We start from the raw sequence: 15,695 nt of genomic DNA, 5'->3' as shown, positions 1-15,695 counted from the left end.
AATTACGGCTTTTCATCAGCCGTTGGAGGGGGAACCTTTATCTGCTCATCCTGTGGTTTCCAGATTTATGAAAGGACTTTTCAATGTCAAACCACCTCTCAAACTGCCTCCAGTGGTTTGGGATCTCAATGTGGTTCTTGCTACGTTGATGAAGCCTCCATTTGAACCAATATCTTTGGCTCATCTGAAATATCTCACTTAGAAAGTGGTCTTCCTCATTGCTCTCAAGTCTGCTTGCAGAGTCAGTGAGCTACAAGCTTTAGTAGCGGACCCACCTTTCACAGTATTCCATCACGACAAGGTGGTCCTCCATACTCATCCTAAATTCTTACCAAAAGTTGTTTCAGAATTTCATCTCAATCAATCCATTGTACTTCCAGTGTTTTTACCAAAGCCTCATTCTCACCCGGAAGAAACAGCTCTTCATACTTTGGACTGCAACCGTGCTTTGGCTTTCTACTTACAAAGGACTAAGCCACAACGATCTTCTCCTCAACTTTTTGTTTCCTTCGATCCAAACAAGTTAGGACATCCAGTTTCCAAGAGAACCATCTCCAACTGGTTGGCTGCTTGCATCTCTTTCTGCTATGCTCAGGCTGGACTGCATCTAGAGTAGTGGTCTCAAACTCGCGGCCCAGGGGCCACATACGGCCCGCCAGGTACTATTTTGAGGCCCTCAGTATGTTTATCATAATCACTAAAGTAAAATAAAACAGTTTCTAGATAATATGGCTCTTTAGCTATAATGACAATATTATTATTATTAAGACTTAGCCAAAAGGAAAGATTTATAAACTATAAAGAGTTTTACCTCATGCAAAATTGTCATTTTTTAAATAAGACATTAACTATTTTTTTCTGAAGCCCTCCAAGTACCTACAAATCCAAAATGTGGCCCTGCAAAGGGTTTGAGTTTGAGACCACTGATCTAGAGGTTCGAGTCACAGCCCATAAAGTTAGAGCCATGGCTGCATCTGTAGCTTTCCTTAGATCTACTCCTATTGAGGAAATCTGCAAAGCTGCCACTTGGTCCTCGGTTCATACATTCACCTCTCATTAATGTCTGAATTCTTTTTCCAGATGGGAGGGCCACTTTGGCCAGGCAATATTACAAAATTTATTCTCCTAAATTGCCAACACTCCCCCCCCCCCCCATCACATTCTGGTTAGCTTGGAGGTCACCCATATGTTGAGAATATGCTGCCTGCTTGTCCTGGGATAAAGCACAGTTACTTACCGTATCAGGTATTATCCAGAGACAGCAGGCAAATATTCTCACAACCCACCCACCTCCCTTGGTTGGCTTCTTAGCTAGCTATCTGAACTGAGGAGACGCTGAGGAGATGCGCACCCTACGTCGGGCGGGAAGGCACTCGCACATGTGCAGTGCGGCAGTCGCGAACTTTCCAAAAGTTCTTCAAGCAAGTCTTCTTGTGAAGCTGTCCGCATCGGGGCTCCATGGTTGATGTCATCCGTTTGTTGAAAATATCTGCCTGGTGTCCCTGGATAACACCTGTTACAGTAAGTAACTGTGCTCTTTCACCTCTTAGGAGGCTGGGAGGGAGGGAGTCAGTGATCAATGAGGGATTAAGGGGGGGTCATGCCTTTATCCCTGTAGTGGTCATGTGGTCGGTTTGGGACATTATTAAGACAGATCTGGCCAAAAAGTCCTTTTATTGCCTTGAATATTTTATAATATAGAAAAATGATGGCACATAAAGGCCAAATGGCCCATCCAGTCTGCCCATCCATAGCATCCACTATATCCTCCTCTCCTTTAGAGATCCCACATGCTTCTCCCACACTTTCTTGAATTCTTGAATAATATTACATTATTGCAGAAAAATGTCCAAATCATAATCCTGTCCTAGTACCACCCAAAACATGCCCCTCAAATGCTCCCTTGAGATTTAGACATCTAATAAATGAGCTTCAAAAATAGAGATTTAGATGTTTTTGAAAAAAAAAAAAAAAAAATCATCTGCCGCTTTGTGCCAAATATTTGGGATACTTTTGTGTTTTGAAAATGAGCCCCTAGGTTTCTTTGTGCTTGTCTATTTTTCAACTGACCTGTTTCAGCATCTTCATACATGTGTTTGCAGTAGCTCTGTATCTTTGTTGTTGTTGTTAGTGGGTTTTTTTACCCTCAAAACTCTCTGCATTTGTGTGTACACACCAAGAAGACCATATGATGCAAAGAAAAGTTTCTGTTTGAGCATTTAAATAGGGTCACAGATATACATGACAACCCTTTATGCACTATTTTCTTACTTGGCACTCTGCATTTCTAAAAGAACACATAAAAACCTGAAATGTATCTGACGAGGAACATTTTCTGTTTCCGAGAGGGTGAGATGCTTTAAAGTGTTTCTACTCAGTTTCTACTCTGTAAGCAGGTAGAAACGTGGTGGCTAAGTGCTTCGAAAATGAGCACCTTCCATTTTCCTGAATCTTAAATGTTTGTTTTCTTAATAGATTGGCGAGACACTGAATTCATGAGAGAAATTGAAGCAGCCACAGGAGTAGATCTTGGATCCTCGAAGATTACTGGGAAGGGCAAAGGGAAGAAAAAGAAGTACCCAAATCTAACTGACCTGAAACAGCATACTAATACATCACGTACAAGGCTGCAGAAGAAAGTATTCAACAAGTAAGATTTTGTCTTGGTTGCTAAAGGCATGTAACTGTCAAAGTTTTCTCATGAGGACATATAGGCTACATTTTCAGAACAGAGCGGGAAAGCACTTTGAATAATAGGGGTTCCTACGTGTTTAACATTTTAGGTTTTGCTTAATTTTTAATGAAAGAAATACTGTTTGAGAAATTAAGCATTGATTTGTGGGAAAAGAGGATTAAAAAACTTAGATACAGTTGTGATGTTGTCTAACTCAAGAGTAGCTAGACAAGGAAGGACCATGGATGGTACTATTAGAAGAAAGATTTCATAAAATGAGTGCTAGATCTTGGTGATCTAAGGAAATTGATGACTTAACTTCCTGGTTTAAGATGTCATGAGAACTTCTAATGGAGTTCATAGTCCTTGGACATTTGCCTTTAATTAAATCCTTTTAATTGCACTGTGGCCTGGTCTTTTCTTACATACTCCAAGCATATGTGACCTAAGTTATTTACCATATTTTTCGCTCCATAAGATGCACTTTTGCCCCCCAAAAAGTGGGTGCTTCTTATGGAGCGAATACAATTTTTTTTTAAACACCTCCCCCCACTGGTACCTTTTTTAAAATGCTGGTGGTCCAGCGCGGTCTCACCAGGAGCTTTCTGTGCTCCTCCTTCTTGCTGCAGAGCGTCACATAAGGAAGAGAGCAATTTTTTTGCATTCCTGCCTGGTCCCGCACTGCTCCCTGAATGGCTGCTGTCAGTTCTCGCGATTCGCATAGGTGCGTCTTATGGTCAGGTGCATCTTATAGACCGAAAAATATGGTAAATAGGGGAGACTTTGAAAAACCAGTTGGATAAATGCCAACACACTATGCAATGTACCTACCTTTTTTGAACTTGTTTTACACAATGATGTCAATTCAGATTGTGTGATACTAGTATTCTTCATATTTGTCATATCATGGATTATATTATATTATACTAGTCTTTAAGCCCGTTACATTAACGGGTGCTATAGAAACATAGAAAGATGACGGCAGAAAAGGGCCACTGCCCATCAAGTCTGCCCACTCCATTTACCCACCCTATTAAGTCTGAGTGCTAATGACTTAGTTCCTTAACTCGACCGTCGCAGGGATCCCACGTGGATGTCCCATTTATTCTTAAAGTCGAGCACACTGGTGGCCTTGATCACCTGCACCGGAAGTTTGTTCCAGTGATCTATCACCCTTTCTGTGAAGAAATACTTCCTGATGTCACCTCTAAATTTCCCTCCTCTGAGTTTGAGCGGGTGCCCCCTTGTGACCGAGGGTCCCTTGGGAAAGAATATATCGTTTTCTACCTCTACACGACCTGTGACGTACTTGAATGTCTCGATCATGTCACCCCTTTCCCTGCGCTCCTCTAGGGTATAGAGTTGCAGCTTGCCCAGTCTTTCTTCGTATGAGAGACCCTTGAGTCCAGCGACCTTCCTAGTGGCCATCCGTTGGACCGACTCAGCTCGAAGCACATCTTTCCGGTAATGTGGCCTCCAGAATTGCACACAGTATTCCAGATGAGGTCTCACCATGGTTCTGTAGAGTGGCATTATGACTTCAGGTTTGCGGCTGACGAAGCTTCTATTGATACATCCCATCATTTGTCTTGCCTTGGATGAGGCCTTCTCTACTTGTTTGGCAGCCTTCATGTCTGCGCTGATGATCACTCCCAAGTCCCGTTCTTCTGAAGTCTTAGCTAGTGTTTCTCCATTCAAGGTGTATGTTCTGCTACCGAGATGCATGACTTTACACTTCTTAGCGTTGAAGCCCAGCTGCCATGTTGAGGACCAGTTTTCCAATGTGATCAGATCCTGCATCATACTATCTTTGAGATTGCTTTCACCTACTATATTACACAGTTTGGCGTCGTCGGCAAACAGTGCTACTTTACCCTGTAGTCCTCGGGTCAAGTCCCTTATGAATATGTTGAAAAGGGATGGTCCCAGGACTGAGCCCTGCGGCACTCCGCTAGTCACTTCCGATGTCTCAGAGAGGGTGCCATTGACCACCACCCTCTGAAGTCTTCCACTCAGCCACTCCTTGACCCATGTAGTTAGTTTCTCACCTAACCCCATTGATTTCATCTTGTTTAATAGTCTACGGTGTGGGACACTGTCAAAGGCTTTACTGAAATCCAAGTACACTATGTCCAGAGACTCTCCCAAGTCCAGCTTTCCTGTCACCCAGTCAAAGAAGCTGATAAGATTGGACTGGCATGACCTGCCCCTAGTGAATCCATGTTGGCAGGGATCCCTCAGATTCCCCTCATCCAGTATTGTGTCTAGTTTGCCTTTAAGTAGGGTTTCCATGAGTTTACACACTATTGATGTGAGGCTCACTGGTCTGTAATTCGCAGCCTCTGCTCTGCAACCCTTCTTGTGTAGAGGAACAACGTTGGCAGTTTTCCAGTCTAGGGGGACTCTCCCCGTTCTCAGGGAGAGATTGAAGAGTACGGCTAACGGTTCCGCCAAAATATCGCATAGCTCTCTGAGCACTCTTGGGTGCAAATTGTCCGGTCCCATGGCTTTGTTCACCTTGAGTCCTGACAATTCTCTGTAAACATCAGCTGGTGTGAACTCAAAATTCTGAAATGGGTCTTCCATGCTTTGCTTTGCTTCCAGCTGTGGCCCTTGTCCCGGCGCCTCGCATGTAAAGACTGAACAGAAGTAATCATTCAGTATTTTGGCTTTATCGGAATCTGTTTCCGCATAATTCCCATTTGGCGTTCTAAGGCGTACTATCCCGTTTGCGTTCTTTTTCCTGTCGCTAATGTATCTGAAGAAAGATTTGTCCCCTTTCTTAATGTTCTTCGCTAGAGTTTCTTCCGTTCGAAGTTTGGCCTCCCTGACTGCTGTTTTGACCGCTGCAGACTTTGTCCTGTATTCAATGGTAGCTTCTTTTTCCCCTGTGCGTTTGTATGAGAGAAATGCTTTTTTTTTCTCCTTGACTAGGTACGAGACCTCATCTGTGAACCATTGGGGTTTCTTTTTCCTTTGTTGTTTGGTTACCGATTTTATGTAGCGGATAGTTGCCTCATGAAGGATCGATTTCAAGGTTGACCACATAGCTTCCACATTATCAGTCACTTTTTGAACCTGCAGTGTCTGATAGATGAAATCTCCCATGCGTGTGAAGTCGGTGCCCCGGAAATTGAGTACCCTTGTTTTTGTTTGTGATCTAGGGAAGCCTTTCTTAAGGTTAAACCATACCATGTTATGGTCACTGGTGGCTAGCGTTTCTCCCACCGAGACCTCCGAGACGCTTTCCCCGTTCGTAAGTACCAGGTCCAGGATGGCCTGGGCCCTTGTGGTCTCTAGTACCAGTTGTTTGAGCCATACTCCCTTCATGGACGTTAATATCCTTCTGCTATCACAAGTTGTTGCTGAGAGTGTGTTCCAGTCTACATCAGACATGTTGAAGTCTCCTAACAGAACTACGTCCCCCCGTAAGGTGATATTCTCCATGTCTTCAATTAATTCTGTGTCTTTGTCCTCCGATTGTCTTGGGGGTCTGTATACCACACCAAGGTATAGGCATTTTTCTCCGCCTCTGGCCAGGTTTACCCAGATGGATTCCCCAGTATACTTGACATCCGTGATCCTGGTTGTCTTGATGTTCTCTTTGATGTAAAGTGCTACCCCACCTCCTAACCTACCCTCTCTGTCTATAATATATGTCTGTCTGTCTTTTTTTCTGTCTCTTTCCCTACCCCTGTCTTTTTATTTCTGTCTCTCTCCCTCCCACTGACTTAAGAACATAAGAACTGCCATCTCCGGATCAGACCCATGGTCCATCGAGTCTGGCGATCCGCACACGCGGAGGCCCTGTCAGGTATACACCTGATGTAGTCCCAGTCACCCATAACCCTCTATGCCTCTCGTAAGGAGATGTGCATCTAATTTGCCCTTGAATCCTAGCACAGTGGATTCCTCAATAACCTCCTCTGGGAGAGCATTCCAGGCGTCCACCACTCGCTGCGTGAAGCAGAACTTCCTGTCATTTGTCCTGGACTTGTCCCCCCTTAGCTTCAAACCATGTCCTCTTGTCCGTGTCACGTTGGACAATGTAAATAATTTATTTTCCTGCTCTATTTTATCGATGGAACGTCTCGATCATGTCCCCTCGCAGCCTCCTCTTCTCAAGGGAGAACAGTCCCAGTTTCTTGAGTCATTCCTCATATTCCAAGTTCTCCATACCTCTTATTAACTTCGTTGCTCGTCTCTGCACCCTCTCCAGCAGTTTTATATCCTTCTTTAGGTTGGGAGACCAATGTTGGACACAGTATTCCAAGTGTGGTCTGACCATTGCTCTATAAAGCGGCATTATGACTTTCTTCGATCTACTCGTGATTCCTTTCTTTATCATGCCTAACATTCTGTTTGCTTTCTTTGCCGCTGCCGCGCATTGTGCCGATGGCTTCAGGGTCCTATCTATCAGTACACCCAGGTCCTTTTCTTGTTCGCTCTTACCCAGAGTTGCACCTGACAGTCTATACTCGTGTTCCTTATTCTTATTACCTAAATGCATTACTTTGCATTTCTCCACGTTGAACTTCATCTGCCATTGCTCTGCCCATTTCTCTAACTGATACAAGTCGCTCAGAGAAATTGAAAGGGGGAAGGTTTAGAACAAACGCCAGGAAGTTCTTTTTCACCCAGAGGGTGGTGGATACATGGAACACGCTACAGGAGGATGTGATAAGCAGGAGCACGCTACAGGGCTTCAAAGAAGGTTTGGATAGGTACCTGGAGGACAAAGGGATTGAGGGGTACAGATAGGAGTAGAGGTAAGTTATAGGGATAGGAGTAGAGGTAAGTTATAGGGATAGGAGTAGAGGTAAGTTATAGGGAGAGGATTAGAGGCAGTAGAAAAATTAGACAGGGGCACTGTTCAGGCAATTAGGCCTGATGGGCTGCCGTGGGTGCGGACCGCTGGGCAAGATGGACCTCTGGTCTGCCTCAGCGGAGGCAACTTCTTATGTTCTTATGTTCTCGCTATCCTCCTGCGATCTGATTGCCTGGCATAGCTTTGTGTCGTCTGCAAACTTAATGATCTCACTGGATATTCCGTCTTCCAGGTCATTGATATAAATATTAAATAGGATCGGCGCAAGTACCGAGCCCTGGAGCACACCACTAGTCACTTCCTCCCAGTCTGAGTACTTCCCATTTATGCCCACTCTCTGCTTTCTGTTTTCCAGCCATTTGCCTATCCACCTTTGTATATCTCTCTCAATTCCATGGCTTTGTAGTTTCCTGAGAAGTCTTTCATGTGGAACTTTGTCGAATGCTTTCTGGAAGTCCAAATATATTATGTCCACCGGCATTCCACTATCAATTTGCTTGTTCACGGTCTCATAAAATTGAAGTAAATTCGTTAAACATGATTTCCCTTTCCTGAACCCATGTTGACTGGGTTTCAGCAAGTCGTGTGTATCTAAGTGCCGGACTATGCTATCCTTGATCAGTGCTTCAACCATCTTTCCAGGGACAGGCATAAGGCTCACAGGTCTGTAGTTGCCCGGTTCTCCTCTCGATCCTTTTCTGAAAATTGGCGTGACGTTCGCTATCTTTCTGTCTCCCTCCCCACTTCCCTGTGCAGCAGCCGTAGCATTCCCTCTCCCTCCATTTCCCTGTGCAGCAGCATTTTTTCCCTCCCCCACTTCCCTGTGCAGAAGCCGAAGCAGCATTCCCTTCCCCTACATTTCTCTGTGCAGCAGCATTTTTTCCCCTTCCCCCACTTCCCTGTGCAGCAGCCGCAGTATTCCCTCCCCCTCCATTTCCCTGTGCAGCAGCATTTTTTTTCCTCCTCCCCCCCCACTTCCTTGTGCAGCAGACGCAGCATTCCCTCCCCCTCCATTTCCCTGTGCAGCAGCAGGATTTCTCCATCCCCCCTTTTCTTCCCGCGGTCTGGCCGGCTCCCTTGCCGGAGTTATTTTTAAGTTTAAAGGTGCTGCGGCGGCTCCTCTAACGATCCCCGCCTGCATCGGAAGTGTACTTCGACGCAGGTGCGGCTTGTGAGAGGAGCCACGGTGGCACCTGTAAACTGAAAAATAACTCCGGCAAGAGAGCCGGCTAACTGGCAGTTCAATGAGAGCCACAGCTTTAAAACAGAGCCCTCTGTCAGACAGTGGATTTGCTCACCTTTGTAAAGCCTTGGGATTTTTGAAGTTTCGGTATGGCCTGCTCCCTGCATGCCTTGCCATAGTGTATTTTTAAGTTGAAAGACACGGCGGCGGCTCCTCTCACGATCCCCACTTGCATTGTTCTTCCGACGCAGGTGGGGATCGTGAGAGGAGCCACCGCCACGTCTTTCAACTTAAAAATACACTACGGCAAGGCGAGCAGGGAGCAAGCCAGACCGAACAACAGCACGGAAAACAGAACCCTAAGCGCGCATGCGCACTCCTACCTGCCAGAGACCTATTGATCACGGAACACGCAAGTAGGAGTGCACATGCGCGCTTAGGGTTTTATTATAGTAGATGGGCCTGATATTCAACAAGTGCCGATCAGTGTTTTGCTGACTGCCACTGGCACGCACTATACCTAGAAACTCAATGTTTGTCCATATCTGGGCTCCAACATTGAATTTTTGGATAAATAGAGCTGGCAAAACATAGGGGGAGTTGATATTGGTGGGGGGCAAATTTATTTAACTGCGTAACGATAGGACTGCATTTTATGCCCTGGAACGCCTGCAAAATAGCCAGTTTTGGGCTTGGGTGCTAACCAGGCATTTTCAGCTGTTTTAACTGATGCTGAAAATGCCTGATTAGCTCCACAGAAGCGATTTATGTGGCCAGGAAGCCACTCTTGGCCATTCAAATCAGTTTGAATATTGGGTTCCATATAACTATTTCTGAAAGTTCACAAAAGCCAGCCAGCCAGCTATGACAAACTAATCAGATTTTTTTCCAAGTTGTTTAAATGTCTAAAAATATAAAACCAGGGGAGAGATTGTCTTACTGCCTTTTTCATTTATTCTGGTTTGTGCTAATGATTGCATGTATGTGAAAGGAATATTCAAACCTGTCATGTTTTAATAGGTTTCCTGGTTTGCAACCACTAAACACACTGATAACCTTGGCTCTTTTTGCAACAGCCCCAAATTACTTGTGATGTATAGGTGATAAAGCAAGGCTACTCTGCCAATAAAGTTAAGTGAGGATGCACACAGATCATCCAAGTGGGATCTTCTTTCATTTGCACTGTCGTGCTGCTCTGGAGTGCTAATGTGGAACTTACAAGTCATGAAAGTGTCAAGGCCATGTTGTCATAAGAAAGACTCACTTTTCTCCAACAAATTTAGTTATAACTGAAACACAAACCCCAAGTCACTTTTCAGTCTGGGAAAACAAACCATAATATTTCTAGTGTTTTATTCTGATAGCGGCTGAATTTTTCTTTTGATAATTAGTACATTTAAAGCAGCAGAACTGTGTATACACTTCTCCCTCTGTATCCACGGGGGTTAGGTTCAGAGCCGGACTGCGAAGTGTGAAAAACCGCGAATAACTTCTTGGCTGGCTCTGACCCACCTCCGCCTCCCATCCCGAACCTAAACCTGGTGGTCTAGTGGGCTTTCGGGGAAAGAGCGATCTTCCTACGCTCCTGCCTCGTGCAAATCACTCATGGCTGCGGGGAGAGACTACGGGAGCCATTTCCTATGAGTGATCTACACGGGGCAGAAGCGTAGGAAGATCGCTCCTGTCCCGAAAACCCGCTAGACCACCAGGTAAGGCTTAAAAATAGCCCAAAAAATTTAACTCGGCCCCCCCCCAAAAAAAAATCGCAAATAACTGAATCCGCGGATGCTGAAACCATGGATTCGGAGGGAGAAGTGTAACTTTATCAGAGTGCCTCTCTTTTGGCTTTATTGCTTTTTCTATGTGACTTCTGTTTTTAGGTGTCCATTGTTTTGTCCTAATGTTACTTCTTGTACAATAACCTCTGGAAGCTTCACGAGAGGGTTGTGTAACTCTTTCAGCCCTTGACTGCAGGGAACTCACAATAAAATTCCAGCTCCTCCCTCTGAGGTCATATCCCTGTACACTCCCCTGGACTTCCAATCTAGTTTCCTGCAGCCTAGCTGCAGAGTCTTGTCTCTTCTGCTCGTGATTAATTTTCAATTTTTAGTCACTTTAATTTGGTTTTTGCACGGGTCTTGCCCTTGTGCTGTGGATTCACTATGGGGACATCCTTTGGTGGGAGATAGCAGACTCATATTTAAATTGTCTGCTTCTAGGGGGTTATCTGTTAGTAAAACTGCAGTAAGCCCCCTGGACAGCCTGCAGGACATATTGGGGCTCCGGGATCAGGAGCTAACTCACCCCGGGTTCGTCCACTATAGGGTAGAGTGCAGGCTGCAAGGTTCCGTGGAGGTGTGACTGGGATCGGGACCAGACTGTGTACCTTCCCTGAATTATTCTGGAGGTACGGGTAGTCACTGACTGGGGTGAACCGGACAGGTGAGGCAGTCAAAAGGTTTGAAATCCAATTTTCCAAGCTTCCTGTGGTAATCTCCATGCTTGCTTGTTAGCTTGCCTGCCAGTTCTCTCATTTTGAATGGTACTGTTCGACTAGGCCTACTCGGCGTACTGGTTTATTTACTTTTTGTAATCTTAAAAATTATCGTTGTAAAAAAATATTTTGATCGATCTTTGGTTTATCAAGCAGGTAAAGTTCAAGTATGGTTAGATGACCTGATTCAACAATCTGCATCTTATTGCACCTTTAGAAAATTGGTTAAGACATATTTGTTCAAAATATTTGTTACTTGATTGATGACTATGTCATAGTTTCTTACTGTATTTTTTAGTATTGAAATATTGTACTGCTTTTCTGTGTGCTTTGTATCATCACTGGAATGTCCAGTCCTCTTATTCTGTGAACCACCTAGAACTTTTTGGGTGTTAGCGGTATAGAAAATTAATTATTATTATTATTATTATTAATTGCAGCACAGCCACAGTGAGTACACTGTATGCATGTTTGTATTGACGATTTGGGGGCGTCTCCAAAAGTGGGTTTGGGGTATTTTCCTTGCATGCCCTAATCCCCCACCCCCACCCCTCACATCTACAAATGCAAAATCACAGTTTTCCTGGCTACCTTGTGTTTTTCCCGGGCTGTTTTAGGGCAAAATCGGCACCCGGGGCGGCCATCTTGGATTTTCTTCAAACTGTTTAAAAGTATATTTTTTTATGCGCTTAAGAGCTTTGTTTTTGCTCCAAACTTCTCAGATGACCTCCCCATGATGGCATGAATTCTTGCCTCGTTTGTGGCAGATGGCTGGCGGTTTCGCAGTTGTATATTGCGTGCGTCGCTGCCCACAAAGGGGGGGGGGCGAGACGTGCACGGATTCTGTGCTTCCCTCTTCTGGAGAAGCCCCTTGTCTCCTATTCTACCAGAGACGCGTTTGGCACGTCCGGTACATCTCAAAAAGGGTGCGAATGGCACTGAGAAGAATCGCAAGCGCAGTTCCAGGAGACAGTCTCATACTTCTGCTAAGTGCTCTAAACCTGAGCCACGCAGAGCGGCCCTTGCCGGCGACATTTATTTCCCACCTGAATTTGTATGTGTCAGGCTTTTCTGGTTAAAACAGCTGTGCCTGCTTCTTTCACTCAAAATCCAGTGCAGCAGATGGGGGTCTGCTCCTCCCCCCTCCCCCTTCCTCTGGATTCCTGCCTGTCTCTGTGTTGTTTTTCAGAGACACTGGAGAGCAGAAGAGCAGTCTCCGCCATCACTTCTGCCTCGGTTTCTGTCCCTTTGCTGTTGCTGTTTTTTTTCTGAAACGTCAACCGATGTGGCTAACTAGCGGATCTTCGGGATCCCCCTGCTGATGGGTCCCCAGTTCTTGGTGCTGACCTGGCTGTGCGCAGGCTTAAGTCTGGCCGTTTGCCTGACCTTGTTTCTGAGTTCTATGGTTGCTGAACCTGATTTCAGACCACCAGGAACAGGCTGCATGTTCCTTCCTGAGTGATCAGCGTCCACTGTCCACTTCCTTTCTGGATAATCCAGATTTGGCTAGGAGTCTCCAGAGGGTCCCCTTACAACAGTGGTCTCAAACTCGCAGCCCGGGGTCCACATGCAGCCTGCCAGGTACTATTTTGAGGCCCTCGGTATATTTATCATAATCACAAAAGTAAAATAAAACAGTTTCTTGATCATATGTCTCTAACTATAAGTTACAATATTATTACTAAGACTTAGTCAAAAGGAAATATTTATAAACTATAAAGGGTTTTACCTCATGCAAAATTGTCATTTCTTTAATAAGACATTAACTATTTTTTTCTGAGGCCTCCAAGTACCTACAAATCTAAAATGTGTCCCTGCAAATGGTTTGCGTTTGAGACCTCTGCCTTACAGGTGCTAGGAACATGGCACATTTGTTTCCCATGGGCATGGAATTCACCTCGCTGGCTACGCTGACAGTAGTTTTGGCTGTAGCTCAGGTCACTAAGCGCACTTCCTTACCCTCAGTTGAAGGGGTTGTCCTGAAGGATTTTCAGGACAGGCGAGTAGATTTCATACTGAAGCGCCATTTTCTTTTCCGCAGTGGCAGGAATGAGATATACAGCAGCCAACATCTTTGTTGCCCGTGTGTGTTACATCATACTGCACCAAGATCCCAAGGAGGTTGTCCTTTGGGACCGAGTCTCCTGGTTTCTGGGGTGGATTAGTGGGCGGTTGCCCTCTATGACATGATGAAAGTTTTTTTTAATAAGCTTGGAGCTTATTCAGTGTCAGCACGGTGAATACTGTGGATCAGTCAGTGGTCCCGCGATTTTCCTCCAAGGCTACACTGAACAGGTTGCCTTGCAAAGGTTTGCTCTTGTTTGGCCAGGGTCTGGATGACCTCATGACATGACCAATGTTCAGAACCGCAAGCCAAGGGTGCTGACTGGTTCTAAGCCTCGTCTGGCATGGAGTTCGGGACTGCAGAATTTACGTCCCTTTCGGCGCCCTCATCAGTACAGGCTAATGATTCGGTGCCCATCCAGACCTCGCTTTGAAAGTCCGGCATGACACCTACCCCCTGTTAGAAGCAATTCTGATGCCAGGATTCTGATACCTCTCCTTTGGATCAGGGCAGGAGGGGAGCGACTTTTGGCCTACCGACCAGAGTGGCAGTGGGTGACTTTGGACCAATGAGTCCTCAAGGTGCTCAGAGAGGGTCTCCAACTGCAGTTTTTTCCGACCCTTGTCAGATTTATTCCTGATTTCGCTGATGGGAAATCCGGTAAGAGCCCACGCATGTGGGCCACGGTTCACATATTGCTAGATCTTACAGCAATATACTTGGTTCCAAAAGATGATGTGGGCTCAGGGAGATACTCGATATACTTCATCTTGCCAAAGAGAGGCTCCGAAGTGTGGAGACCTATTCTTGACCTACAGGTATAGAATGTGACAAGATAACTGCAAGTTCTGCGTTTCTGGATGGAAACATTGCGTTCAGTTGTGGCAGCAGTGGCGCCCGGGGAGTTCATGTCTTCTTGGATTTTGGAAGCGTACTTCCACATACTGATCTTTCTGGAATACAGGAGGTTTCTGAGATTCCACGTGCTTGGGCGGCACGTCCAATTCGTGGTTCTGCCCATCCCGCAGGCTCTATCCCCTTCCCTGCCCTGCAGGTACCTGTCCCCAGGTCATTCTATAGCTAAGTGACTTGCTTAGAACCACAAGGTACTGCAATGTGAACTGAACCCAAGTTCCCAGGCCACTGCAATAGCTTCTAGGCTACTCTTGCACTCTGACTTACTGAAAATTTCGTCACAATCTGTAATATTCCTTGATGCAACAAAATGGTAACCGGGCTCTGTATTCAGCTTTAAATGCTAGTATTATCTCATTTTTTGCTATAGATTTTCCCTAATTGTACTCAAGATGCTTGTCTGCTATAAGTGGCAATGTAATGAAGGTGGAGTGTACACCCATTAACATGAGGGATTTTAATTTGTTTACTTCTGTTAATAAAACCTTTCTGGATCAAAACTGTTTGTAGAGGAGCAGCTTATTTGATTAACATAACAAATTTGTTACGCCTCATCAATGCAGTGTCGGAAAGGTTGATTACTAATTAATCATACCTCACTCATTGTATATGCTAACATAATCGTAAATATTTGAGCTTTACTACTCTGAGTATGTAAAATAAGCTTGCACTCTCTTTATTCTGCCCACTGTTACTTTCTTTGCAGAGCTGCCGTGAAACGAGTAGTGAGTGCGATGAACCGCGTGGACCAGAAGAAACATGAAAAGTTTGCAAACCAGTTCAACTATGCACTGAATTAAAAAGCAACATGGAAGATGATATGAACATCAGCAAAAAGGGCAACTGTGTGAAAGTTATTTTTAAGCTGTAATTAAAAAAAAAAAAAAATCCTCAGGAATATATACACAAAATTACAGTGTGCATTCTAAGACTTTTAAGTGCATTCACAACAGCATGCTGTGCATACTGAATGTGGCAAGACATTAGCACTTACATGAATGAAGTTCAGTGGTACCTTGGATTACGAGCATAATCCGTTCCAGGAGCATGCTCGTTATCCAAAATGCTCGTTTATCAAAGCAAAGTTCCCCATAGAAAAGAGTGGCAACACCGAAGATTCGTTCCAGAATCCGGGGTCTGTACCTGTCGGGTGCCGGGTGCTGCAGCACTGTCTCCTCCATCCGCCATCCGAAGAAGAACCCCACAGTGCCATTTCAAAGGGATGCCTCCTCCATCCGCCAGCCAGCCCTCCACATCGGATGCCCCCTGCATGCTGGAGAGCCCCCACGCAGCCGAGCGCCGCCCCACCCGCACGCCGCCCACGACACGCACAACGCCGATGATTGACGCTGTGCGCATCACACGCAACGTGCAGGCTGGACGGCACCCGGCCGCGCAGGCCCAGACAGAGGTCCTCCAATCTGCGGAAGGCACCCGACATGGAAGGCTGGCCAGAAGACGGAAGAGGAATCCCCCGAAGTGGCGCTTCCTGGACTGTAAGTGCTTGTTTATCGGGGCAGTGCTCGGTTTGCGAGT

General features: G+C 45.5%; 1 protein-coding gene across 8 annotated transcripts in view; it reads left to right on the top strand.

The window, feature by feature from the left end:
* UVSSA (UV stimulated scaffold protein A) overlaps positions 1–15,465 on the top strand; it is a 208,793-nt gene extending 193,328 nt beyond the window's left edge. For all 8 annotated transcript variants that reach the window (XM_033951291.1, XM_033951234.1, XM_033951259.1 and 5 more), the window contains exons 13-14: positions 2,476–2,650; positions 14,866–15,465. In XM_033951291.1, coding sequence (XP_033807182.1) covers positions 2,476–2,650; positions 14,866–14,959 — 269 coding nt within the window. In that variant the 3' untranslated portion in view covers positions 14,960–15,465. The remainder of the gene's footprint in view (positions 1–2,475; positions 2,651–14,865) is intronic.
* Positions 15,466–15,695: the final 230 nt, after the last annotated feature.

This window comes from Geotrypetes seraphini, chromosome 1, assembly GCF_902459505.1.
Source record: "Geotrypetes seraphini chromosome 1, aGeoSer1.1, whole genome shotgun sequence".
Taxonomy (NCBI): Eukaryota; Metazoa; Chordata; class Amphibia; order Gymnophiona; family Dermophiidae; genus Geotrypetes; species Geotrypetes seraphini.
The sequence above is the reverse complement of the archived record's forward strand: the minus strand, read 5'-3'. Positions and strand labels throughout refer to the sequence as shown.